This window comes from Abramis brama, assembly GCF_963993115.1.
Source record: "Abramis brama genome assembly, chromosome: 2".
NCBI classification, from domain to species: Eukaryota; Metazoa; Chordata; class Actinopteri; order Cypriniformes; family Leuciscidae; genus Abramis; species Abramis brama.
In genome coordinates, this window is record NC_139964.1 from 25,896,005 (window position 1) to 25,923,563 (window position 27,559).

The 27,559-nt window shown below is 39.8% G+C and overlaps 4 protein-coding genes across 4 annotated transcripts; 2 read left to right on the forward strand and 2 right to left on the reverse strand.

Moving 5' to 3' along the window:
• Positions 1 to 632: 632 nt before the first annotated feature.
• pgam1b (phosphoglycerate mutase 1b) lies at positions 633 to 6,108 on the forward strand. The gene is made up of 4 exons (XM_084107186.1): positions 633 to 993; positions 3,170 to 3,444; positions 3,738 to 3,918; positions 5,130 to 6,108. Exons 1-4 carry the CDS (start codon positions 855 to 857, stop codon positions 5,297 to 5,299), a joined length of 765 nt encoding a protein of 254 aa, XP_083963312.1. The 5' UTR covers positions 633 to 854; the 3' UTR covers positions 5,300 to 6,108.
• A 408-nt stretch (positions 6,109 to 6,516) lies between these two features.
• On the forward strand, positions 6,517 to 14,053 carry exosc1 (exosome component 1). The gene is made up of 8 exons (XM_084107189.1): positions 6,517 to 6,561; positions 8,137 to 8,252; positions 8,382 to 8,456; positions 9,019 to 9,107; positions 9,240 to 9,273; positions 9,346 to 9,396; positions 9,473 to 9,557; positions 12,595 to 14,053. The coding sequence occupies exons 1-8, from the start codon at positions 6,534 to 6,536 to the stop codon at positions 12,699 to 12,701; spliced, it is 585 nt and encodes a 194-aa protein (XP_083963315.1). The 5' UTR covers positions 6,517 to 6,533; the 3' UTR covers positions 12,702 to 14,053.
• A 736-nt stretch (positions 14,054 to 14,789) lies between these two features.
• Positions 14,790 to 19,194, reverse strand: knop1 (lysine-rich nucleolar protein 1). Its single transcript, XM_084107187.1, has 5 exons — positions 19,051 to 19,194; positions 17,222 to 18,284; positions 16,141 to 16,200; positions 16,004 to 16,057; positions 14,790 to 15,908 (listed from the first exon to the last, which is right to left on the reverse strand). Exons 2-5 carry the CDS (start codon positions 18,134 to 18,136, stop codon positions 15,603 to 15,605), a joined length of 1,335 nt encoding a protein of 444 aa, XP_083963313.1. The 5' UTR covers positions 18,137 to 18,284; positions 19,051 to 19,194; the 3' UTR covers positions 14,790 to 15,602.
• A 42-nt stretch (positions 19,195 to 19,236) lies between these two features.
• On the reverse strand, positions 19,237 to 26,532 carry gprc5bb (G protein-coupled receptor, class C, group 5, member Bb). The gene is made up of 5 exons (XM_084107188.1): positions 25,860 to 26,532; positions 22,630 to 23,700; positions 21,951 to 22,057; positions 21,688 to 21,856; positions 19,237 to 21,249 (listed from the first exon to the last, which is right to left on the reverse strand). The coding sequence occupies exons 2-4, from the start codon at positions 23,696 to 23,698 to the stop codon at positions 21,812 to 21,814; spliced, it is 1,221 nt and encodes a 406-aa protein (XP_083963314.1). The 5' UTR covers positions 23,699 to 23,700; positions 25,860 to 26,532; the 3' UTR covers positions 19,237 to 21,249; positions 21,688 to 21,811.
• Between the last annotated feature and the right edge of the window lie 1,027 nt (positions 26,533 to 27,559).

Sequence of the window (27,559 nt, forward strand, 5' to 3'; positions counted from 1 at the left end):
TTAAGTGATGAAACAAAAACAAAAGGAAAAGGATGTATCACTTTTCTTTCAGGGTCATATTTAATAATATTGCAAATTTTCTTTAGATATAAAGAATAATAATACTAAAGGAAGTGGAAAAGTTTAGAGAAAGACAATGTAAAAATAATAAAAATATGATTAAACTAAAAAGATAAATAAATTAAATAATTAATAGTTGATTTAAAGTTGTAGTCTACAGCACTGTAATAGTTCGTAGAAAAATGTAATAATTGAAATTAATAGAAATTTTCCAAATCATATTTTACACATAATGTTTATTTTTCATAGTATAAATTAGGTTTATACATGAAACTATAGACTTTTTAATTTAGGATGGGAGTCACTCACGCGAGGATATTTGGGGGTTCATCAAAACTGAAAATCCCTGCACTACAGCATTTAAAAAAATCATATAAAATATATAAAGTGAAAATACATTTAATTTGATGTATAGAGCTTCCACGATCATATCAATAATAATTTATGTATAAAAAGGTATCCCATTGAAATGTTATATTATTTCACTTCCACGTAGTCGTAAAACTATTTTTATTTTTACAAAGATGTGTATTATGTCCAATACAGAATTATGATGATGATAATCACTCTCAAGGTCGCGTAGTGACGTGCGTGCACGCGCATGCTCTTCCCCCTGATAGGTCGCGCGCATCAGGAAGCGTTTCTCACTTTCACAAGCGACGACCTCCAAAAGCACCGGTGCGATATAACCGATCACCGTGCCAGCATCTCTCATCCGTGTCCCGGGGCTGTGTCTCCGTTACTTGCGAACATTCCCGCTGCGTTTGAGAGCGTTTGCCTGCAGACCGCGCGATATGGCCGCGTACAAGCTGGTGCTGATCCGCCACGGCGAGAGTTGCTGGAACCAGGAGAACCGGTTCTGCGGCTGGTTCGATGCCGATCTGAGCGAGACCGGAGAGGAGGAGGCCAGGAGGGGCGGACAGGCCCTGAAAGGTGAGCTGGTGTCCGTGTATTAAACTGATCTTCTTATGTTTATCTGCACTGCATTCGTGTAGGGCCCTGCAGAGATCACAGGCCCACAGAGATGATGCACCTCCTCTCTCATGATGTATTATTACTGTTAATGCATGATTAGTTAAGCTTCTGCTGCTTCTCCTCATTTCGTCTTTGACAATTGTAGTTTATTTGTAGCATGAATCTTGTTGTTGTCAAAGCGTTGCTTGGTGGTTGCGAGGATGTTGTAGGCTAGTGCTTGCTTATTGGCTTATTGGCCCAATTCAAAAGATTTCACCCGCAAGTCGTTATGATTATAGTTCACCCTAAAAAGAAAATTCTGTCTTTAATTTCTCAACCTCATGTCGTTCCAAACCCGCAAGACTTTTGTTCATCTTCAGAACACAAATTAAGATATTTTTTATGAAATCGGAGAGATTTCTGTCCCTCCATTGACAGCTGCAACCACCACTTTGACGCTTCAAAAAGTTCATAAAGAGATCGTAATCCATATGAATCGAGCGGATGAACCTCATTGGTTCCTGCTGAAGCTCAAACGTGCTGCATAACATGAGAATGAACCTCATTGGTTCTTGAGGAAGCTCAAACGTGCTGCTAACACAAGAATGAACCTCATTAGCTCTCACACGTTTTCTAATATTACCTAAATTATCAATATGGAGATTTAATTTCAAAATAATATATTTTTTAATGCCATTACAGTGTCTCCCACAGATTAGAAAGCAATTTGTGGTGGTGGTGGGGGAGCGGGGCGGGGCGGGGCGGGGCGGGGCCTTCATTAATAATTCGTTACACAGAACTTTATTATATTAAATATTAATCAAAAATGATTCACACCATCACAAAATCCAAACATTCAGTGTAAGAGTAAAAAAAATGACATAACATTATTTATAGTAAGTTTATTTGATTCACAGCTTATTTAGAGTTTTGACCTCGACAACCCAACTGCATTTACCGCAAACAGTCTAAACTAAAAGATTGTTTTGCTAATTGTTCTACACATTGTCTTATACAGTAGATAACCTGAAAATACAGTAAAGGTTAAATCTTGCTAAACACTAAACACAAAATGGGGTAAGCACACTTAAATTCTCATTTTAAGAGGTGTTAAATGTGGTTTGATTTGTTTACATTAGTTAATGTATTAGGCTAACTAATGAACCACGAGCAATACATTTGTTACTGTATTTATTAATCTTTGTTAGTCTTAGTTGAACAAGTGAACAGCTGTTTTTTTATTGTTACTTCACACAGTGCATTAGGCTAACTAATGTTAATAAATACAACTTTTGATTGATTCATGCTGTAGATGTGCAGTTTATTAATAGTTAATGTTAACTAATGTAGTTAACTAGAGTTTAATAAATGGAACCTTATTGTAAAGTGTTACCGATTAGTTATACACCGATTCAGTGTTGGACAGATCAGTTGTTTTAACCATTCATTAAATGGAATCGGTTCAAAGGAGTCATTAGTTTGCAAATCGGACGTGTCATTAGCGGACTTGTACGCGTTGTGTGATTATCCCAGCCAGCAGTTAGGACATCACACAAGATTTGTGTTTTCAACACAGAAAACATTTCATCATTGGATAGGTTTAGTTTTGTTTATTGAAAGTGTTTTTATGTCAGCTGAATCTTTTCAGAGAAGATAAGGCAACGTATTTTTTTTTTTCTTTTCTTTTTTTTAGCACAATTCACACCCAGCGGTAATTCATGGAAAAAATATCCGAATGCTCCACGTGAAACTTCGGTCTTCCGATCTTTTACCATCGTGATATTGATTAATATGCGCGAGGGAGCGAGAGATCAAGGCAGTTTGAAGACGCGCGCGCGACCGGGCCTCTCTCTCTGCTCGTTCTTTCAGTAATACTCCCTATCGCAAGCGCAGCAGTTATCTACATCACTCACCGATCAAATAAGACTTTGGCGAGACAAAAATTCGCTTGTGAGAGAGACGCGTGAGTGACAGAGAGATGGGTTTTAAATAGCGTAAAAAAAATTTTTTATAACGAAACGCAATAGGCCTATGTGGCGGCCGGTGATGATTCTGTGGCGCACCGCCACGAATTAGTCTGTGTGTGGGAAACACTGCATTATGACCTCATCTGTATCTGATACACAAGCTGAATAACATAACCGCCATCTTCCAGACGCGGGTTATGAGTTTGACATCTGCTACACGTCCGTGCTGAAGCGGGCGATCCGCACGCTGTGGCTGGTGCTGGACGGCATCGATCAGATGTGGCTGCCGGTGAACCGCACCTGGCGTCTGAACGAGCGCCACTACGGCGGCCTCACGGGCCTCAACAAGTCCGAGACGGCGGCCAAACACGGCGAGGCGCAGGTGAAGATCTGGAGGCGCTCCTTCGACATCCCACCGCCACCCATGGACCCCGACCACGACTTCTACACGGCCATCAGCAAGGTGAGAAATCTGTTGCGCAGTGCGTGTACAGAACTGTCAGCAAGGTTAAAAGAAATCAATACTTTTATTCAGCAAGGATGCATTAAATTGATCAAAAGTGGCAGTAAAGACATATATAATGTTAAGACTGATGCTGAAAATTCAGCTTTGATCACAGGAATAAATTACATTTTAACATATATTTATTTACATCGAAAAGTTATTTAACAATGTTACTGTTTTTACTGTATTTTTGATCACGTAAATGCAATTTTGGTGCGAGTATATCAGCTCTGAGTGTCATGTCTCTGCAGGACCGGCGCTACGGGGACCTGACGGAGGACCAGCTGCCCTCGTGCGAGAGCCTGAAGGACACAATCGCTCGAGCTCTGCCCTTCTGGAACGAGGAAATCGTTCCTCAAATCAAGGAGGGCAAGAGGGTTCTCATCGCTGCCCACGGAAACAGCCTGCGAGGCATCGTCAAGCACCTGGAGGGTGAGGAACCGTCTCAGATACCCTGATATTTCACCACACACTATATACACCCTAAAAACACCCTGAACAAGAGGAGTCTGATGGGGTTCATGCATATGGCTCTTTAAAATCTCTTTTTTCTCCCCAAAATTCTGTTTTATTCCCCCCCAATTTCCATTAAGCAACACACAGCGGTGTTTCCTTGCTGAATGAACGAATCAATTAAATGTTTGATTCAATGACACACTCATTAATGCTACACTGTGTAATTTTTTTAAGTTGATTCTTAGCAAAAAACACTTTGTTCTTTCAAAATGATATGTGCTCATTCATGTGTAATTACTTCTACCAACTAATCAAGTATTCTCGTAAGCGTAGAATCTGCCATTTAGAATACATACGAGTCGCTCGAATGGCGGCAGCCATGTTGCGCCTCCATCTTGAAAATACATTAGCCAAAGAGGGACATACCTGGAAATTCAAGCTTCGCCTTTCGCGTTTTGACACTCAGTGGCACTGTGACGAATGCGAGGGGGAGATTACTGCCGGCAGATTTGAAATAATACGGCCACCGTAGGAGTTAAAACGCCCTCTGAATGGGAGGAGCTAGACAGTAATATTTAGTTGGTAGTCATAAACAATTTCACCGCTAGACGGGAGAAAATCCTACACGGTGTAGCTTTAAGACAGTCAAATGTGTTGTTCCTGAATGAATCAGCCGTTTGAATGAATTGGTTGAAACTCATTAACAGTGACTTGCTGCCACCTACTGGCAGTTTTAATTTCACTTTTAAAGTATCTTTTAATTTTTTTCCTTTTTTTTTTCTAATATCAATATTCAAAGTTTTATGTTTAAAACATCAAAACATTTGTAAGTGCAGGTTAAATGCATTCATGTCCTTCTGAACAGTCGGTGTAAAGGCATCTAAATGTCACCTCATATGCAACTTCTGTGTTTCCTCTGCTTTGCAAAGATTAATTTTGTTGATACTGATTTAATTTGATTGGTAACAGCCCTATTGTGTCTTATTATTAACTGAATGTATTGATTAAATGTAAGAATTTGACACAAAATATGATGCATACATTTAATTAGGTTAAAAAATGCCTTTATAAAGGTAAAATGCCCATAAAAGGTAAAAAAAAGTAGCAGTTTTTGGAAACACCTGTCAACCAGCAGTGTTTTATATCTGCGTCTGTTTGATTGGATGCTTCTGATGTGTTTGTTCCAGGAATGTCAGAGGAGGCGATTATGGAGCTGAACCTTCCCACAGGAATCCCCATCCTTTATGAGCTGGACAAAAACCTGAAGCCCGTGAAGCCCATGCAGTTCCTGGGAGATGAAGAGACCGTGCGCAAAGCCATGGAGGCTGTCGCCGCTCAGGGCAAAGCCAAGAAGTAGTCCAAGACGTCCCATATTCGGTCTCTTATTTCCCACAATCAGTGTTTTACCATGAGCCTAGAACCAAACCAGTGACCAATCATTTATTTCCTAATGCTCTCAATCGGGACCATGCTAATAAAGTTCAACCGTTACTGCTTGAATGTGTGTATATGCAGTAAAACTGGGCCACAGTGTGTTTATAGTCTCTGCACTGAAAATCCGCGACCGCACATTTCAGAAGATGGCACATGTGTTTGTCTGCGATGGCATCGCTTTGACAACTGTTGCCAGGCGACAGCATATATTAATGGTTGGGTGGGCTGCAGAAGTGCTGCGTTTTCCCCATCTTCCTGTGATTCATGCATTGTCCCGCTGCTCTAGATCTCTGCTCGCCCACAGACACGCTCCTGAAATATCCAACACGACAAGATCTCTGTAACACGGTTCGTTTTTAGGATTCTCCTACATCTAGAGTCGATTTTTTTGTTTGTTGGTGATTCACATCAGATTATATTCCTGTGGGCTTTTTTTGGGAATGTTTATGGTCATTTTTTTTTTTCTCACTGTGGTAAATGTTACTGTATGTTGAAATCCTGCTGATGTGTGATGCCCATGTCAAAGTATAATGCATTTTGACCCTGCAAACATTCACCATGACGTAAATAATGAACATTGTTCCCCAGAAAAGAAATGCTCATGTTGTCTGTTCCTTTACATTTCACTTGTACAACAAATGTTGAAATTATTTTGCTTGACTGAAAGACAAGAGTTTTATGTATACTAGTGTGAGTTGATGTGCAATCCCTAATAAATGTTGGCTTACTGAACCAGAAATAATGCTATTAATTTTTTTCTCTTTAAGTGTAAAGTGTAGCGATGTGGAGAATATTTTAAAATAAGTGGAAATCGTTTTTTTTTTATTACAATTAAGTACATTTTTAATTAATGTTCTGGTTTGAGTGAATGTTACAATATTTGACATGACGTTGCATTATTAGGAAATATACTTTTTCAATATATAATGAATTTTAGATTTTAAAAGTTAAAGAGTTAGATATTTTGTTAACGGTTTATAGTTAATACCATAGGTTAATCATAGACTGTAAAAAATAATACAAGTAGGTAACGTGCATTTACAGCCACAACAAATATGGCGGTTTACTTGAACCGCATATGATGCATTGGCCAATCAGAGCACGAGTTTCCCGCTGACTAATAGCCAATCAAAAAGCGTCTCTCGCTTCTTGAAAACATGTCGCCCATGAAGCTGTGTGTTCCAGGTGGGTCGCTGTTATTATCATGCTATTTGCACTTTCCTTTGGTTTTATCGACATAATCGCTGCAACGCTTGGCTTGTACACATAATGACATTTTGTGAACTTTGATGTGGTTGGTAAAAGTTAAGGACAGTTAATCTCTCTCACTTGCATTACGGTCAGCGTGCGTTTCTGTAGGGCTGAATCATCCGCACGCGCAGCATAATGATGACGTTATAAACGCATAGGTATGTTCAGCTTCAGTCAACTTGTGTCAAAAACAGCTGATGTTGGTTTAACTGTTGGTTAACCATACTTTATAGTTGATCTGATGTAAATAAGCGTGTCTCTGGAGCTGTTTGCAGGGTTTAAAGACTCGTTTGGCGAGCCCTGCCCACCCCCGCCCGGGGCGCGAGCGCTGCTGTCATACACACCTGCTCTGAAACACACACACATATGTGCCTCTACACGAACGACGCGGGTTGCTTAAATCACTTGGATTCCCTGAAATGCTTCAAGTCCGAGAGATCCAGTTTTAAATTCCCCCTGTAGTCAATATCGTAAAACCCATCTTTGATCACCAAAATGACATATTTAAACTTTTTTTTTTTTTCTTGAAAAAATGTCCTCATGCCTTAAAATATCTGGAATGTAACCACACCCTTGGCCTTGCCTCGTTTATGCAAATTAGCCCCGCCTCCACTCACTCACATTTGTTGACGATCACACGTTGATCTGATTGGTTACAAGGTAGTTTGTGACGTCAGAAACAGCAGTGATTTCAAATTGTGTCTGTTATTGTCTTTGGTTCATTTCAGTTTTAAAGAGAAAATACTCAGCAATGGTGTCGACTTATGAATTTACACATGGTTTGTCTTAAAGCATATTAGAAACACCACATAGACATTTTTTTGTTAATGCACTTGTATTTTTCTGTACAAAACTATGTTTTATGTTTTATTTGACGTAACAGTGGAACTACTTTTCTTAGCGGACAAACTTCTTGACATAATTCCGACATAATTCCAGTAGTGCAGTTTGAAAACACAGTAATAATTATAAATATTAGGCCTATATTATATAAAAACAGCATATTACAGTATGTAAAAAGTTCCTTTCTGGTATCCTTGCGCATATTGTGTGAAATTACGATGTATGATCATGATGACGGGGTGAAATATCGGATTACGTTTACACAGATAAGGTAACAGATTCTATCATGCTAGACCCATTTTTACATGTAAAATGTTAAAAGTCGGAATGAAACCGAGGATCATCTTTCCTTCCCTATGTCGTATATCCAAGTGAAACTGCTTCTCGAACGAGAACAAATGAAGGGCGGGGCTTAATTTTGTCCATTGGGAATTGATTGGATGGTTGTGGTTTGCTATTGGTCGAACTCATGTGAGTGTCAGGTTGCCCTGCCCTCACGCCACTAAACGCATCAAGTAAGAGATTCTGCAAGAGGAAGTTATTTTGATTGAAAAATGAATTTTAAAACTAATGTTGTGCACAGTTTTTCAATGTTTAGACGTCTATTGTAAGTGCATTCCTGTAGATGATGTGAAGTTTGATGGCTGGTTTGTGCTCTTTACGCAGGTGAAAGGCTCTGCAGCACAGAGGACTGTATTCCCGGTACCGGCACGGATCTGCGGCACGGATACATCTTCGCTACGCTCGCGGGATACGTGCTGAGAAAGAACGAGGGCGAGGAGGTCAGTTCACTTTTGTGGAGATTTTGGTTTGACTTTGAACGCAACAATTTTACTCGTTTGTAGAACTTAAACGTTCCTGCTTCTTGATAATGTAACCATGACGTTTTCTTCCAACCTCTTCTTTTATAGCTCCCGGTGATCTCAGTGGTTAGGGAGACAGAAGCACAACTCTTGCCTGACGTCGGTGCCATCGTCACCTGTAAGGTGAGTGTCCTGTACAAAACATGGCATCATTGGTGCTTATTAAAATGAAAATGCTGAGATTAATTTACTTCTCATGTCGTTCCAAACCGGTATCATGTTCTTTCTTCTGCTGAAACACACACTATATTTTGATGATTGTTGATAACTAAACAGTTTTGATCCCCAAGTCAATGGGATCCAAAACTGTTAAACGACGTTCTTTAAAATGTCTTCTTTTGTGTTCAGCAGAAGAGAGAAATGGATTTAGATTTGGTGTTTTTATTCAAAACAAAGTGGTTCAATTTTTTGCAATAATATTTAGATTTTAGGTCAGTTTTATGTACACAAATGTAGTTTTTTAAAAGTTTCTCCAAGTTTATATTTTTATTCATTTGTCTTTGAATGTATTCTGCTTGATTTTATCGTGGGTGTATTTAAAAATGAAAATTCATGTTTATTATTTGAGGTTTAATAAAGGTTAAAAACAAAAAAACCCGTCAGAAAATCTTTGTTTCTTTGTCATTTACTCCATGATGTATTATGTTAAAATTAACATCGGATGTGTGATTGTCACTCTTTGCAGGTGACGAGTATCAACCCACGATTTGCTAAAGTCCACATCTTGTACGTGGGGTCAACGCCGCTAAAAGACCGGTTCAGAGGCACTATCAGGTATGAACATTTCATTCTTCAATCAAGACTAAATTATTACATTTATATCCATTAACAGTTTAAAGTGTAATTCATGTTATTACCAATAATAGTATAAAAAACTAAAATTCTGTTCATTTTTGATTGCACTAGAAGAGAAGATGTGAGAGCGACAGAGAAAGATAAAGTGAGTTTGAAATAATTATTGTTTTCAGTAAAATGTTGTGTATATGTGCTGAATTGCGGCTCTTATTTTCAGGTGGAGACGTATAAAAGCTTCAGGCCAGGCGACATTGTCCTTGCAAAAGTGGTATCCTTTATGCTATATGAAAAATTAAACTCTAGTACCCTGAATGTTGCTTGTGACCCTTGACCTCGGCTGTCAGATCTCTTTGGGCGACGTGCAGTCGAACTATCTGCTGACCACGGCGGAGAACGAGCTGGGCGTCGTCGTGGCCCACAGCGAGGCGGGTGAGGGAGCGTTTCAACAGTAGTGCGCTTTAAAGGGATAGTTCACCCAAAAATGAAAATTAGCCTCACCCTCAAGTCATCCTAGGTGTATATGAGTTTCTTCTTTCAGACGAATACAATCGGAGTTATATTAAAAAATGCTTTATAATGGCAGTGAATTGCTGTTTCTGTTTTAAAGTCCAAAAGTGTCCATAAAAGTTCAAGTTCAAGTTGAGCTTTATTGTCATTCCGCTACATGTGGGGACATACAGTGGAATGAAATGTCGTGTCTCGCAGGATCATAGTGCTACATAAATACAGACATACAATATGAATGCTTCACAAATACTGTACATGTGCAAAGAGAGACATTTGAGTCAGCAGCTAGTTGGGGAACAGTGCAGGATGATTTGTAGTGCATGAGCATGTAAACACATATATTGCGGAGTCTTTTGTGGGATTGTGTACACACAGCAGTGTGTGTAAGGTGTCCATAGTGCACGTAGTGAAAAGTGTCCATAGTGCATATAGAGGAGAGTGTGTTACTACAGGTGGTTTGTACAGGCCCACCCACCTGTGTGTAGCACACTTCGTTTCACACGTTTCAGAGGGGGGCGGGGCGATTTGAGTTCAGGGCTCTCACAGCCTGGGGGAAAAAGCTGTTGAGCAGTCTGGCGGAGCGGGCTCTGATGCTCCGGTACCGTCTTCCTGATGGTAGGAGCTGAAAGAGACTGTGGGAGGGATGGGTGGAGTCCTTCACGATGCTGTTGGTTTTGCTGGAGCATCGTGTAAGGAAAATGTCCAGGATGGAGGGGAGAGGGGCACCGATGATCTTTGCAGCTGTGTTCACTGTCCGCTGGAGGGTCTTGCGGTCAGCAGCATTGCAGTTCCCGTACCAGACAGTGATGCAGCTGGTCAGCACACTCTCAATGGTGCCTCTGTAGAATGTGGTGAGGATGGATGGAGGGAGACTTGCTCTTTTCAGCCGGCGGAGAAAGTATAGGCGCTGTTGTGCTTTTTTGGAGAGTGACATGGTGTTGGTGGTCCAGGTGAGATCCTCTGTGATGTGCACCCCCAGGAATTTAGTGCTGCTGACTCTCTCCACAGTCGAGCTGTCGATGGTCAGTGGGGGGTGGTCAGCAGAGTTTCTTCTGAAGTCCATCACAACCTCCTTTGTCTTCTCCACATTGAGGGACAGATTGTTTGTGCCACACCATTCAGCCAGCTGTGCCACTTCCTCTCTGTAGTGCATTTCATCGTTGTTGCTGATGAGACCTACCACTGTTGTGTCATCAGCAAACTTGATGATGTGGTTAGAGCTGAACTTGGCAGTGCAGTCATGGGTCAGCAGTGTGAAGAGCAGCGGGCTGAGCACACAGCCTTGTGGGGCGCCTGTGTTCAGTGTGGTAGTGCTCGAGGTCTTGTGGCCGACACGGACTGACTGAGGTCTTCCAGTTAGAAAGTCCAGGATCCAGTTACATAGGGAATTTTTAAGGCCCAGCAGGTTTAGTTTATTTATGAGCTGTTGTGGGATTATTGTGCTGAATGCTGAGCTGAAGTCAATGAACAGCATTCTAACATAGGAGTCTTTATTTTCTAGGTGGGTAAGTGCATCTCAAAAGTGCATCTATCCATGATAAAAGTGCTCCACATTGCTCTGGGGGGTTAATAAAGGCCTCCTGAAGCGAAGTGATGTGTTTGTGTAAGAAAAATATCCATATTTAACACTTTACAAAGTAAAATTCTAGCTTACGGCCAAACGCAGTCTACTTATGCCTACTAAAAGCACAACTTGCACATAGCATGGCGTAGTGTAAATATCAGTTTGTCGCATTACTCGCGTAAGTTGCGCTTTAGACTTAAAGCTATGGTCTACGATTTCAAAGATTGTTCATTATTAATAACCTCGTTTAGATGCTGGTTATGGTTCTACAGTACAATCCTAACAATATGAAGAGAAAAAAGAATGAAAAAAATCCATTCACTCTATTGGGTGTACAGCTGCAGAGAAGTTGACCAATGTAAGCTGTCCGGCCGGACAGCTTACATTGGTCAACTGCTCTCATCCAATCCCCCGCTCCACTTGAAACTCCACGTGGCGCTCGCGTCTCCACCCCACCCCGCCCCCCTCCTGCGACATGAAATTTCGTGGGCAAGCAGCTGACAGTCTATGGTAGCTAGCAAAGTAGCATCAGCTCAGCAGTGGAGATTTGGGACTGAAAACCGACGCTGACACGGCTGACTTTTTGTTGAGCAGGTAAGCATTTATTTATACTTTTATGGTGTGAGGTGTTACATAAATAGCTTTTTATCAGTCTGACAACATGCTTATGCTGCCGGTCGGCATTGGAATGTTAGCCGTTTAGCATCGCCTATCACGGGTCAAAGTAATTATATTTCTTGAAGTGCTTGAATATATTTCAGTAGGCCTAGCGGGTTTCTGTTCGAGCCGATCGGAATTTGAACAAGATGCGCTGTTTACTACCGGTGATCACAGCTTGACTGAGTGACGTTGTTCAGGTCGTTTCCCGGTGGGAGGGATCAGGTAGCACAGAGGGGAGGGGTGTGTGTGTGGAGGGGCGGGATGAGTTTTTTAAAACTTCCCAGCCGTCTCAGGCTTTCTCGACCGATTTTCAACATCGTAGACTACAGCTTTAAGTGGAATCCGTATGTTGTATGGCCGGAATCTAGTTGTTTTACTTTATAAAGTTTTAATATGAATATTTTCTTACACAAATGCATTGCTTCGCTTCAGAAGGCCTTTATTAACCCCCCAGAGCAGTGTGGAGCACTTTAATCAGGGATAGATGCACTTTAATGGACACTTTTGGACTTCAAAACAGAAACGGCCATTCACTGCCATTATAAAGCTTGGAAAAGCCAGGACATTTTTTTAATATAACTCCGATTGTTTTAGAAAGTTTTGAGTCATATACACCTAGGATGACTTGTGGGTGAGTAAATCATGAGCTAATTTTCATTTTTGGGTGAACTATCCCTTTAATGAAGTGTTGATCTCGCTCGTGTCACTCATGCCGTGTGAAATCTCTTCCCGCAGGGGCTCAGATGGTGCCCATCAGCTGGTGTGAGATGCAGTGTCCTCGCACACACGCCAAAGAGTTTCGCAAGGTCGCGCGGGTACAGCCGGAGTACCTGCAGGCCTAAGCCACGCCCACCGGAACCCTAGACCACACCCACTGGAACACACAGCTTCAAAGACACGCCCCCTTCTCTCACGGAACTCTCATGTATGTTCGGAATTCTAGGTGTGAATCTTGATGGTTTAAATCTCCTGTCACATTCCACTCTGCCTGTCAATGCAAAGAACCCGTCGACAGCCGATCACATGACCATAATCCGAGTGTAGTCGCATTACTAAGCAGTATTCTGGCATTCATGACGCTCTAGGTGCTCTGACACACTATTCAGATGTCTTGCAATGCTTTTGGAAGCTCTGAAACACGAGCGGGAACGTCATATTATTCAGCTTCTTTAAACATTGAACAAATTATGAGTGAATCTGAAGTAAACGGAATGTTGCTGGGTCACATTTTAAGTGCAAAATCAAAAAGAAGAAAATAAGAAATTATTTTTTTGTGTAAGGTAAACCAACAGAGGCCTGTTTTTGTGTTGCAATTTGTTGTATTTTCTTGACAATAAAGCACGTTTAGCTACAATTTCTCATTACTGTAATGCATGTGAAAGTTTAGCTTTATTTTTGTAATTCATTTTATTCTCAAAAATAATTCTCATTACTGCAATGAAAGTACTTTTTACATCAGCATTGATTGAAGATAGTACTACAAATATTACATGTAAACATACTGTATGTGTATATATAGAGAGAGAGACATGAATGAAATTTTATGGTAATGAGAACTGTGTTGTGAAATGTGCATCAAGAAAATGCAGAAATGCAATGCATATAAAATATACAAAATATATATTTTTCCTTTTTAATTGTGGGTGAAATATGACCTTGATGTTCTTGCAAGGTTTTTGTGAGATTCACTCTAATAGCTTCATGTTTATATTAAACCAAACTGCATAGGATTAAAGGTTAATGTTGAGTTTGTCATTGGCCGAATCTGTTACATGCTGGTGTGGATGTTGACAGAAATCAAGAACATAAACTATGGAAGTATGTTCTTTGTCTCATCCAGGCCATTTGATTAAAAGTTTGATGAAAACCAGCAGTAGAGAACTGGAACTGTGCTATTGTCACAATCACAGTCTCTGCAACAGATTTTTCAGTCTTTCACAATGAGATTTGAAGTTTATAGAGCAATAACATTCGGCGACACGGTTTTCTAACTCTTAAAAGCACATGAACCACAAAAATAGTCACCCAGAGATGAATTTACTTTTACCTCTTGCTGCTTTTATTCAGAATATCTGGAAATGTCTTATCTGATACCTTTTCCTTGTTCTGTCCTTTTGTCTGTAACTGTTTTTAGAGGTCATGTGTTTAAAAGAAGAAAAAAAATAAAGTGTTTAACAACACAAGCTCAGCTTAATTTTGCCTGAATGTTTCATTGTAGTTTGCTATAGACTCAACACAGACACTGGAGGATTTACTTGTAACTCAAACATGCATTTGAATCCCAGGATTGCAAGAACTGATAGAAATACACTACTATTAAAAAGTTTGGGGTCCTTAAGATTAACCTTTTCTAAAGAAATTAATTCTTGTATTCAGCAAGGATGATTTAACTGTGAAAAAATTATACATTTATAATGTTCTATCTCAAATAAATGCTGTTCTTTTGAACTTTCTATTCATCAAAGAATCTTGTAAAAATCATTTTTACAGAAAATCATCCTGTAAAAATCAAAGAATCCTGCTTTCAACATTAATAATGATCATAAATGTTTCTTGAGCATTAAATCATCATATTAGAGTGATTTCTGAAGGATCATGTGACACTGAAGACTGGAGTAATGATGCTGAAAATTCAGCTTTGATCACAGGAATGAATTACATTTGAACATGTATTCACATAGAAAGCAGTTCTTTGAAATTGCAATAATATTTCACAATATTACTGTTTTTACTGATCAAATAAATGCAGCCTTGATGATCATAAAATCTTACAGACCCCAGACTTTAAGATCTTGCATATATACCTTGAATGCAATGCAAGTCAAAAGTCTCAGCGAAATGACAAAAGCAGCATAACAAACACTGCGAATAAACCTCAAAAACATCAATAATACAATGCCAATAATGATAACCATCACATAACCACCATGACAGCTCTAATCCAGTGTCTTTATTCAGCCTTTCTTGCTGTCATTCTCTTTTAGTATCATTTTCATGGGAAAATCCCATGATGAACTCAAATGCGGCTCCTGATATTTCACCTGAGTACAACATCTCTTAGGACCAAAAAAATAAAAAAAGATTTCAATCTGTCAAATACACAAGTATTTCATAAACCCATGTGGATTCATACATTAAAGGAAGCAGTTCGCCTAGAAATTAACATTCTGCCATTATTTACTCAACATCCTGTCCTTTCTATGGAAGCTTGTTTCCGCCACGGAATAAAAAAAGTAAAAGATAATTGCAAGTTTACATCTCGTAATTCTGACTTTTTTTCTCTCAGAACTGAGTGATATAAAGTTGCAATGGCAAGTTATTAAGTCAGATTTGTAGAATATAAACTCACAATACTGAGAAAAAATATGAACTCGCAATTGCGAGTTATTAAGTGTAATAACAATAAAAAAAATCCTCAGAATTACATTTTATAACTCACAATTCTGAGTAAATCTCGCATTTCTGAGGAAAAAAGTCAGAATTACGAGATATTTTCGCCATTGCAAAAAAAAAAAAAAAAAAAATCAGAATTGTGAGATCAAAAGTCGCAATTACCTTTTTCTCTATTCCATGGCGGAAACAAGCTTCCATACATTTCAAAAATATATTGGTGGACTTATTTTCTGTAGTTTTTTTTTTTTTTTTTCAGCTTGGCAGAAGTGTCTTATATGATTCCTGACACATACCAGCACATGGGTCTGAGTAAATGATGACAGAGCGTTCACTTTCAGGCGAACTATCCCTCAGTCGTCGAATCGCATCGAGTTCCTTGCATTAGCATCGATCGTAAACTTCTTATTGGACGGCGCTGCGAACCCCAATCCGGCTCCTTTCATTTTGAAGTCCATATGGTGGCTCTGAGCGCGCTCAAACTGTCCCAGAAGGCCTTGCTGCAAAGTCTGTTGGCCTTCTTTCCCCAGCGCCATATTGGCGGAGCCGGGGGATCCCGCGACGGGCTGGCTGCTCTTCTTAAAGCCGCCCATCAAGCGCAGGAACTTGGTCTGTCTGTCGGGGCTGTCGAACTGTGCCGTGCCCCACTGGCCCAGAGTCTACAAACAGATCAAAACAATTCACACTCACTTTAGTACTGATTGCAAAGCTGCTTTAGGACCGAAATATACACTCAACGCATGTGGAAACTGACCGGCTTCGGCTGCGACTCCTTGTCGATGTCCATCTGTAGGGCGAGACGGCGCGCCTGGGGAATAAAACAGTGTTTTAATCACATCTCAACATGAGGAATATCATATGTAACACATAATTGGTGATCTGGCGCTGTACCTGATCTATTGAAACTTCGTCCTGATTTCCAGGCTTTGCCGACAGGAACACGATATCCCTCTGAGTGCAGATGGAGAAATGAGTGTGTGATGCACTTTTAATGTCAGATAAAACTACTAGCCAGTGTTTTAAACGCAGAACACTTTCTTTATCAGACATGAGGTAAATTCCTGCTTCCCCATAGCGGGATGTTAAATGATTTCTGATCTGATTTTCTGTGGATTTGCTTGCTTCGTGGAGCGTTTCTTCTTTCAGTGTACAGAAAAAAAACTTAAAATGTCCAAGTTATGCATCATAAAACAAGATATGACATTATACTTTGCATAAATAAAATAGCTTATTTATAGGACAGTGTGGTTTTTTTAACAATACAAATATTATATAAAATAAATAAATATTAATTTTATTGATTGCCATAGAGAAAATAATCACAGAGTAAATAAATCCTGTTATTCTTTTGAAAACCTGGATATTGACCCTAATATGAAGCAGTGTTTTTATTGTTAACTACAACTATTACAAATATTTAAAAAAAACTATTAAAAGTTTAAGTAATATATTCAAGATAAATATATTTATTTACAAACAACAAATAAAAATGATTAAAGCAGGGCAAAAATCCTTAACAAAATTACTAAAATAAAAGCTAATTAAAATATTAATATACAGTAGTCAACATTTGAAGTGGATCAAAAAAGTTCATCAACTACTGTGAACTATATTAGATTACTGTGCTATATTAGTATATAAATAATACTAAAATAACATTGATATGAAGTAGGGTTACTATAGTTAACTAAAATTAAAACTGAAACTTAAAGCGTAATAAAACATTTTTGTTACTTGAAAAATAAAATAAATGGTACCTGAAACTAAAATGAAAACTGAAAATATAAAAATATTTAAAAATATGATTAAATACTATAGAAGTATACACACATAATAACACTGATATGAACCACAAAAGTTAAATATCCACACTGAAAGTAAACATAATTATCATGACAGTGATGTCACAGTTTGAATAGCCAATCATGAGCCTCAGTTTTTCCGCCACAGAATAAAACTCAACGAGACTCACCGCTTTACTTGCCCTCAGCGCTTCACGACGCTCTTCTTTAATGTCCTTCTTTTTAACTCTTTCCGGCGTCTTGTTCTGCACTTCTTTCCTCTCCTCCTTTCCCGCCGGCTCCTCCTCCATCTCCTCGATGACATCATCAGCCTTCACCTTGACGTTCTTTTTCGTCTTCTTATCCGGCGAGCTGACGGGTCCTCCGTTCGCGTGGGGAAGACTCTCGCCTTCATCCGCGCATTTTAAATTCTTCTTCTGCTTCTTGCTCTTCTTCTCCGGCTTTGTCTCTGAGCTGATGACGACATCCGGCTCTTCTTCTGCAGAAGGTTTCTTCTTACTCTTCTTCTTTTTCTTCTTAGTTTCTCCATCCTCCAATTCAATGTTTGGTTTTCTTTTTTTCTTCTTTTTCTTTTTCACCGTCTCTACACCGTGTCCTATGTCAACCTCTTCTTCTTCTTTGACCTCCACCTCCTTTTTCGTCGTTTTATTTTTAATACCGTCCACCTCATCTTCATATCCTTTTTTCTTGGCTTTCTTTTTCTTGGACACTATATGCTCTCCATCCTCTTCCTCCCGCAGCGGTTCTGGCTCCTCCATCTTCCTCTTTTTCTTCTTGATGGTCTTTTCAGGAGCATCACTGATGGTGATTTCTGAGCGTTCAGCTTTGACGGTAGTCTGGACGGACACATCGTGACACACCGTCACGGGGCTGTTTGCCTCCACCTCCTCCTTCACTTTCTTTTTCTTCTTCCTCTTCTTCTCCTCGTTTATGTTCAGCGGTTCTTTTTTCACAACAGTCTGAACGGACACATCATGACACTGCATCACATTCGTGTTTCCCGCATCCTGAACGACGACGACTTCTTCCTTCACCTTTATTTTCTTCTTTTTCTTCTTCTCTTTGGTCACCCCATCAACAGCCATGTTCTCCTGAGTTGAATGAAACCGTCAGTGGATTTCTCAAAAACCTCTTCTCTTTGTTCTTCTTGCTTTTTGCATCCTTGAGTTGCTTTTCATTGGTTCTGCTTGTTGATTTTTCTCAGATTTCGGATTCTGGATCAGCCTTCACCATCTGCAAACGCAGGAAAACACAACATTATTTGGGACAGATAAATGACATTCATATTTATCAGTAACATTCAAATGTATATTCATAAGTTATAAGAAGTAAACTATTTTTAGGTCACTCTTGCACTGGAACTAGCCAGTGATTATGACGTTATATGGATATTTTTCTCACAAAAATGCATCACTTTGCTTCATAAGGCCTTTATTAACTCCCTGGAGCCATATGGATATATTTTATGATGGATGGATATTCTTTGTGGGCTTCAAAATCTAAGTAGGTTACCATTCACTCCCATTATAAGATAGGAAGAGCCAGGATATATATATTTTTTTAATATAACTCCGATTGACTATGTTTGGCTGAAAGAAGAAACTCATTTACACCTAGGATGGCTTGAGGGTGAGTGCATTATGGTATAATTTTCATTTTGGGGTGAACTAACCCTTTAATTATTTAGCGTGAATGTATTTTCATTAACTTATTCAGGTCTAGGCTGTTTGTGTCGAGAAGGAAAAACATAAAAATGACATTAGGTTGATGTGTGTATGCCATGACAGTTAGGTTAATTTGTTTAAAATATCTTTTAATTTGTAAAATACAGAAGCATCTTATTATAACAACATTATTCAAACAACTTGTATCGTTAAAACGCAGTTAAATTACGTGCATAAGTAAATGAAGCGAGCGAGCGCTTCGCTAACAGCAGGTTAATATTATTACTCGTTTAACTTATTATTTATTTGAGTTACATGTATGTTTTATTACTTACACATTCGCCACACGTGGGAAAGCTTTCCCTTTGACTCTTAATCCGGAAGAAATCGCTCGTCCACTTCCTTGGTAACAGCAACTGAACGCGTCCGCTAGAAAATGCATCAACCGCCATTTTTAAACAACCAGAAGAACGCGTGTGCGCATGCGCACAACGCAGTTTGCGAACAGTGACAGGAGGCGATTTGAAAACACGGTAGGAATGTTTATTATAATTTGTTTAAAATATAGAGACATCAATATAGGGGAAAATACAACCATTCTGTGCGATAGATCTGAACATCATGAGCATAATAAAGAGCGAATTCAGGCTTTTCCACCGACCCTGTTGAAAGTGTCTCATTCTGTGAGACTGCAGCATTCATACACATTCATTACTCCAAAGAACACAGTATTGCCTTACAAGATCAAACACGGCGTAAAATTCATAGATGAATAGCATCAACTGCATCATGAAGACTGGCAATGAAGCGTGCAAAGTGTGGGAAAAAAACACCAAACGCTGATGTGATATCAAAACAAACATAAAGATAAACATTTTAAAAAGGTTTAACAATTGGACAATTTATACAAAACAGTTTAAGTAAATTAAATACATTTTAATAAATTTCAAAGTTATAGATTTTGATTATTTACAGTGGAATGCAGGCAGAAGATTTGCTAAGGCTAGAAATTAATTAGATAATACATTTTTCATTCTCTCTCACACAATCTCTCTGTAAAGTCAACATGAAATCACATGAAAACCCCTATTTACTTCCTTAATACACAATTTTGTGCATGTTATTCTTTGTAAACAGGCCTTATTGACTGACATCACAAATCCCCACCCAGCAAACGGAACATTCTCAGAACGTTCTGGCAAGGTTCTCTCAAAGTTATGAACAAATGTTATTCCAGTAACGTAATTGAGTGCAACAGCGCCCGCTAGATCCGGAGGTTTTTTTCCCCATTTATTTCTCCCATTGGGATTTTAAAAAGTATTTGTTATAAGCCATTAAGCCAGTCAGCTATAAGGTGAATCACACTAAAAACTTTGATCTGAAGCTAAAAAGTTTTAAAATTGGACAAAAAGACAAAGGTACAAGACTGTGTAGCCTACTTAACAGCTTTGGTAAGGTGGTGAGAAGAACTACAATCCCATTAAGTATAATTGAATTAAAAACGATTGAGAAATTTACAACTTCTCATTTACAAATGTTGATTGTATAATAAAAACAATATATTTGAAGTTTTTTGCAAAATATGCATATATCTTTACAAATATAAAAGCACATTAGCAGCGCTTCATGGTAGTGGGCGGAGCTATTTTGGTGCCTGTTGCTTGTTTCGACTCTCTGATTGGTGGCATTTTTGAACAGCATCATGGGTAATGTAGTTTTTCACCAGGAATTCCACTGTTAAACACGATTATTTTAAAAATAAGCTAAAAATAATGTGGGCTGACATCTTCAGCAGAAATGCATCTTCAGCATTGATTAACAACCTCACAGCTCACAGTAAGGATGTCTTTGAACATTTATAAGTTATCGTTAAAAATCAATTTCCCTATGGAGAAAATGAATGAAGTTTTAACTTCCAGAACCCAGCCTTTGCTCTCTATAGAATATTCGTTCAGTGTTATCTGGTCTTTAATAATGTTCTCAAAATGTTAGTACAAAAATAATGTTTTTTTAAATGCTGCTACTTGTTTCAGAATGTTCGGAGAATATTCAAAAGTTATATCCCCAAGAAAAAGTGTTTTTAAAACATTTAAAACCTGGACGCTTTGAACGTTCAGCTAACATTCAGGAAAAAAAAACAAAAACGTTTTCATAACTTAATGAGAACATTAGCAAAACATGCTTAGAACATGTTCCAATCACTTGCCATATAGTGACACTTTTAAACAGCCAATCACTTCACAATGATTAAAATCATTAATTCATATAAACAATTATTCTCTTACGCTCAGAAATGTCGCATTATGTAAGTAAAATGGGCTTGTGAATGGCGTTACGTACGGACTTATCTTTTTATGTAAATTCTGACAGGTCCTCATCAGATTTGTCTGATTCGTTTAATCTAAACAGACATCATCAGTGTGATATCAAATATGTAATGCTTCCTGTATTTTGTATTAAGCACTTAAAAGAGATCATGTGCAAAATTAGCCTGCTCCCATGTTGAAAATGCCCGTTAAATTAAAACAGCTTTACTTTAGGTAGGGTGACCATATTCCAGGTCATGTCCGGCCGGGATTTCGAGATCGCCCAAAATATCCGCGATTCGGCTTTTGCTTTCTCGTCGCCATTCATTTTGTTTACATGTACACCTTTTGATTCAGTAGTACTGAATTAATTCCGATTGGTTAATCTGAATGTAGTGTTTACATGAACGCTAAACAAGTGATCGGTTGATGTGCGTGTAAGCATTGCTAAGAAAATTCCTGTGTTTTCGTCTCGATCGGGATCCGTGTGAATCAGAATGCATGACCTGCAAAGCTGGCACGTACGTGTCAGTGTCAAATAACGTAATAATGTAAACATAATGAATGGTGACTGTAGAAAGCAAAAGACGAATCCCGAGCATTTTGGGCGATCTCGAAATCCTGGCCAGATATGTCCGGGTAAAACAGGACGTATGGTCACCCTACTTTAGGTCTTTTTATTAGTGGAGCATTCCCAAATTATTAACATGGAGCCTTAATAAAGTGCCTTTTGACCCTGTGAAGCCAGCCGAAGAAGTAGAAGAGGACATTATTGCCATGTTAGCCGGTCTCACCACAGATGCCTCCCTGTGAAGTTTGGAGGGGCGGTTGGGATCTGAAACACAGAGCAGGAGGTGAATCGTGTGTGTGAGACTGAGATACTCATTCAGTATCTAAACGTATTGTTAATGTATAGTATTGTATCTCACCGGTCCTGCATTCATGAGCAGTGTCATCTCAGTGGGCTGGTAAACGTGACTCCTGAAGGGCATTGCGGGCCGGATCAGTCCGTTATGATAACCTCCAGCCTGCAGAACTGTGAAAACCACAACAATTTATATTAAATATGTATATTATTATATAATATATATGTATATAAGAAATCTGTGTAATAGCACTAATCTGTCAATACAGCATAAAGCTGAAAGAAAAAATATGAATTATTTAAACATATGGGCAATTAAATGAGCTTTAAAAGTTTTGCATGTTTCTCCCCTGAAAACACAAACATTCCCCTAACATTCCCATATGGTTGCCAAACTTGCCATTTGGTTATTTTTTTGAGAACCAAATAATAACGTTCTAGAAACATTCTCTGTAGCTTCTTTTTTGTAACCAAAACCTAACCTTCCCAGAACGTTTAAGGTAGGTTTTTGTAACAACCTAAAGAGAACCTATATTCAGAACGTTCTCTAATCTCAGACAGCAACATAGTGTCGGCCCAGATCCGGCCCACATCTGGTACGCGTTGAATCCACATGTTCCAGATGTGGCCCGGATCTGGGCCGACACTATGTTGCTGTCTGGGATATGGTTATTTTAAGTTTTTTTTACAACCAAAACCTAACCTCCCCATAACATTGCACATGTTTTTGTTTAACGACCCACCTGCGCTGTGCTCCTCTACAGTGTACGCCTGACTCTCTGTGAACGGCGCTCTGGGATTTGCTGGCCGCTCGTCGTCATGGTAACTTTGCGCCGCCGGGGGCTGAGGGGTGTCGTAGTAGTTCTGCCCGGAGTCTGCGTTCCTCTGACCGGACGGACGCAAACACAGGTGCGTTTCTGGGATAGCGTGAAACAACAACAGTATCCAACCCTCGGTCACTAAGGCAACCGCCAATGCCGGCTCATCCCAATCCTTCGCCGCGGTTATGATGCCAGCATTGCCGTAGAGATAGAGACCGAGCCAGGCGACCCAGAGTAGAAGCGAAGAGAGACATGAGAGGAAAAGCCAGACGGCGTTACACCTCCACTTCATCCACTTCCTGCTCGACTCCTCTCGGTTGCTCCCGCCGCACAACACCACGGCTAACGACAACACAGTGGCGGCTAGCAACAACACTAGAGCGTAGCTACACACCAACACGAAGTCTAAAGGCAGGTAATCGCAGGCGGCGTGTCCCTCGCGGACCACCGTAAGCAGCAGCCACTCTCCAGCGATGATGCCTTGAACCACGGTGAGTGCGACAGCCAATCCCGCGAGAGAACTCCCCGCTAGGCTCCGCCTCCCTCCGGCTAGCTTCTTCAGTCGCACTCCCTGCACTAGCAAACACGAGAAACACATGGCGAACAGCGCCCCCCACAGACCACGCCGCACTATGCAGAGCACCTCACCACGCCCCACCAAGAACACCAGTGATAGGCAGAAGAGACCAACCGTTCCGCCCAATAGGAGGAGGAGGGGACCAACGCCACACCGTTTCTCCGGTTCTGTTACCGTTTTCAGCTTGGCTAACAGAATCATGACCAGAGTCAAAGCGGATACGGTCCCACCGCACGCTACGGCCTCCAGCACCACGCCCCACACGGACTCCAGGTCGCACAGAACTCTGTAGGGCGGGTCCACTGTAGCGCTACACCCATGAGGAGGGGGCGGAGCCTGAAGCGTGGGCGGGTCCTCCAGAGCGCAGCAGCCAATCAGAGCGAGAGTGAAGATGAGGGTGGGGCTTAGAGCCATGGCTGTAAGAGAAAGAGCACAGATGAATTTTCTTTTTTTCATTCGTTTACTGTGAAAAGAATTCAAAAAAAGTTTTCTGTTAAAAGACATGGTAACACTTTATTTGGTAACACTTTATTTTACAGTGTCCTTGTTACATATGTTACATGTACTTGCCATACATTAAATTATGCATAATTACATGCAACTTACCCTCAACCAAATCCTAATCATACCCTAAACCTATAGTAAGTACAAGTACATAGTAGTTGCTTAATATTACTCAGTACTTATATATATAATTACACTGTAACAATGGCACCTTAAAATAGTGTAACCAAAGAAATTAACTAAACCAACCAGCTCTGAGATGAATCACAACATTAAAGTAACTATGAAATCGTAATTCACAATTCTTGTTTTTCAACGTATTAAGATGTGTTTTGGTCGATCGGATCACAAGTAGACGAGGGAGACACATTCCCGTTCACACCTGGTGTTTTAATCCGTCTCTTTTATCCACTTTCAGTCACTTCTGTCCTGATTTCTTCGAGGGGAGGGTCTATGGGCGGGGAAATGTGTGTGTTTTTTCAGATCTCTTGATATAATGGACAAAATAAACTCACGCTATTTACATATGAACACTACCGGAGAAAAAGGAAAAACACACGAAGATCATCAGCTTTAGTTTCTGCTCTGACAGACGCAAGATCAGCGAACGCTGTGAGTGTGTGTTAGAAATCGGGAATGATGAGAGAACATTGTGCTTGATACGTTTTTCATCTTCAAACCAAGTCTCAAGCCGATAGTTTAAATCCCATCTGGCTAGAGCTCTTCTCATAATGTTCACGCATTAGATCAGTAGACGGAGAGAAGACGGTGTTTTGTGGCTGTTTGAACACATTCGATCACATGAGAATGCGTTTTCAACTTCCTCTGGAAGTGGTTGAAAGTGGACAAGCTCAAAACGCTTTAAACCCAGTTTACACCTGTATTTAGTGTCGTTCACTTGTGATCCGATCGACCAAAACACATCTTAATACCAGGTGTAAACAGGGCCTCTGATGATGTGTTCACTGGCATGAGGGCGGAGCAACCTGTCACTCACATGAGATCCACCAATAGCAAACCACAACCACCCAATCAATTCCCCACGGACAAAATCAAGCCCCACCCTACATTTGTTCTTGTTCGAGAAGCAGTTTCACTCAGATAAACGTCACAATAGGGAGTAAAAGACTATCGCAACTTCTGTTTCATGGCAACTTAAAAAAATTACAAGTTAAAGACAAAACTACACTTCTTTGTGGCAGTGAACTATTGCATAAAGTATTGCGAATTATGCATTAATTCAAATAATAATAAAAAATAAGTCACTGAATATAAATATAAATAAATATTAAATATTGAAGTATTCTTACATAATTATTACATAATTAAACTCTACAGAGGAAGACAGACTCTGCTGTAACTTCCATTGGTTATTGGATTGGATAATTATTCACTAGGACTTTTGCGGTTAAATACAAGTAAAAGAAAATGATTGGTGTTTTAACAGGAACTCACACTGGTTATTCATAAATCCATCTTAGGTTTAACTCTGGCTTTTATATTTTCCCATCTACTTTTTCACCTTGTGATGATGGTTTGTTTTGCACAGGAATACAACTTTCACATCTAGTTGTGCGTGACACTTAAATTGACTCTGCATCCTGTTTTCTTTTGGCTTTTGGTTATTTCCATTTGTGTTTGTCTGCTGCAAGGCCACTCTAGTCCCTATTAGTTCTTTTACCTGGTTAAATAATGGTTGCGGCTACTATTTTTTGCAGATGCATTAGCTCATCCTCTGCTGCCGAGTTGTAAAAGCCAAGTGTAAAGACGAGCTTCCACTTTGTCTCGCATCCTCTACCCCTTTTAAACCCCGACAGTTTCTATGGAAACCAGAGGCGCGCGTGGGCTGGCCTAGATGGAGCAGCACGCAATTTACATAGCCAGAAAAACACAAGCGCGCGCACACACACACACATGCACACAAACACACATTCATGTTCAAACATAAACAACTTTAGGATCAAATTTATAGGAGTCACTTAAGCACAGCAAAATGACGAGGAACTAAGATTAGATCTCCAGACAAAACAGTTATATAATCCACTGACAGATACGATAGGTTGTTACTCACCTGACCAGTTCAGATTGTGTTTTAGATGAAGCCTTGATGTGTATTTATTAGTGCTGGAGAGTTTCCTCAACTCACATTTCCACCATCCAAATCTCTTCTTATCGTGTCGTGGGAATAATCCTGAAAAACACACACTTGCGCGCTGACATTGCAACCGAACGCCGCTCTTGTTCTTCGTGCTCAACAGTTGAAAATCAGTGACAGTTTCACACCTACACACTACATCTGTAAGAGAGCATCCTTCTCTCTTTATTTCTCTTCTTCTTCTTCTTCTTTCTCTCAGCCTGTTTTTGTCAGTGTTGAGGTGGAGAGCAGTTGCAGATCAGCAGAGACTGAGATTCACTTCTGAGTGGATATAAAGCGCACTGGACCAATGTAGTCCATCCTCACTGTCACATCTCTCTCTCTCTCTCTCTCTCTCTCTGAAGGGTTTCATTCGCAGCATTGTGACTGATGCAGAGCAGAGCCTATAAATAAACCACAGCAAAACACTGTCATGATGATCCAGGCTCTCAAACTTCTGGCATGAAGATCTCTGATTATTAGACCTCTTTCTGTCATTGACCGCTGACTGTCCACTTGTGTGTGTGTGTGCCAGGTGTGTGTCTGCGTGCACTGACTTGAGGGAGTCTTATGTAATAAAGATCCCAGCGCTTCAGGTCATACGTGTACTATGTGTGTGTGCGATTGTGTCTCTTTAAGTAGCCTTCAGATAATCCCATGCAGTGGTGCAGTGAGCCATCAGAGCATTAGAAACGTCTCCTCTCCTTTCATTATGTGTAGGTGCCATTTTATTTCACCAGTAATTAGTACAGTGAATATTAAGTGGGATCTGAGAGGAGACGTGATCATATTCCTAATGTCTAGGAAACATTATTTGGCTTGAGGCCTTACACACACACACACACACACACATACAGATATGCGTCAGCACACCGTAACAGATTATCTCTTGATGACGATTAGGTTAAGCTGCATTCAGATGACTTGCTAAACTCCTCTCGTGCTGGAGAACTTGAGAGCTGAATGTTTTAAATAGGGTTGCCATAGTGATCGCAGCTTGTTTTGTATTGCCTATGCGTACTTGGCTAACACAGGGATCGGTCTCTCTCTCAGTACTGTGGCTAACGCTCTGGCAACTTAACAATTTTGAGTCGATACAAAGCGTTAGCCAAAAGTTCTTTCAGTGACGTTTCTCAAATATGTTTATACATCATTCATGTTTCAGAGAACATTACAAAGTAAAGTTCCCTTAAAATAATTTTTTTAAACTGCACGTTTTGAACAAAAATTCTTGAACATGTTTTTGTTAGCTGCATGGGAAGCACTTCATGAGACATTTATGTGAGTAAGTAAATGCAATATTTTAGCAGTGATGTGGTATAAACCACTGTTAAGAACATGTGTAACACCTCAGTGAGGCATGAATGCAGCGCTGAAGATGCTGAGCTGGTAACTTTACTGTACTGACTTAACTTTACAGGCGGATTATCCTCACTGCTGTCCATCATACTGAAGGGTCATTAGGACACTGAGGACACAGCATATTTATAGGACTACACTGATAAAAATCATCCTGTGGTGAAATGCTTCTGAAATCAAATGTAATTTTACTTGAAAAAGTTAGTTCAGGCAAGAATTCAAAAAATAAAGTAAATCCTATATTAGTACTCAATTCAAGCTTGTCGAAATTAAAGCGT

Excerpts from the sequence above, each read along its gene's own strand:
- gprc5bb (XM_084107188.1), bottom strand. The coding sequence starts at position 23,698 with ATGGCTCTAAGCCCCACCCTCATCTTCACTCTCGCTCTGATTGGCTGC. Across the intron at positions 22,058-22,629 it reads TGTAGAGGAGCACAGCGCAG|TTCTGCAGGCTGGAGGTTAT; the intron begins GTGGGTCGTTAA and ends TGGTTTTCACAG. Across the intron at positions 21,857-21,950 it reads TGCTCATGAATGCAGGACCG|ATCCCAACCGCCCCTCCAAA; the intron begins GTGAGATACAAT and ends TCTGTGTTTCAG.
- knop1 (XM_084107187.1), bottom strand. The coding sequence starts at position 18,136 with ATGGCTGTTGATGGGGTGACCAAAGAGAAGAAGAAAAAGAAGAAAATA. Across the intron at positions 16,201-17,221 it reads CGCTGAGGGCAAGTAAAGCG|AGGGATATCGTGTTCCTGTC; the intron begins GTGAGTCTCGTT and ends ATCTGCACTCAG. Across the intron at positions 16,058-16,140 it reads ACGAAGTTTCAATAGATCAG|GCGCGCCGTCTCGCCCTACA; the intron begins GTACAGCGCCAG and ends TTTATTCCCCAG.
- exosc1 (XM_084107189.1), top strand. The coding sequence starts at position 6,534 with ATGTCGCCCATGAAGCTGTGTGTTCCAG. Across the intron at positions 9,108-9,239 it reads CGGTTCAGAGGCACTATCAG|AAGAGAAGATGTGAGAGCGA; the intron begins GTATGAACATTT and ends TGATTGCACTAG. Across the intron at positions 9,558-12,594 it reads CGTGGCCCACAGCGAGGCGG|GGGCTCAGATGGTGCCCATC; the intron begins GTGAGGGAGCGT and ends CTCTTCCCGCAG.
- pgam1b (XM_084107186.1), top strand. The coding sequence starts at position 855 with ATGGCCGCGTACAAGCTGGTGCTGATCCGCCACGGCGAGAGTTGCTGG. Across the intron at positions 3,445-3,737 it reads TCTACACGGCCATCAGCAAG|GACCGGCGCTACGGGGACCT; the intron begins GTGAGAAATCTG and ends ATGTCTCTGCAG. Across the intron at positions 3,919-5,129 it reads CATCGTCAAGCACCTGGAGG|GAATGTCAGAGGAGGCGATT; the intron begins GTGAGGAACCGT and ends TGTTTGTTCCAG.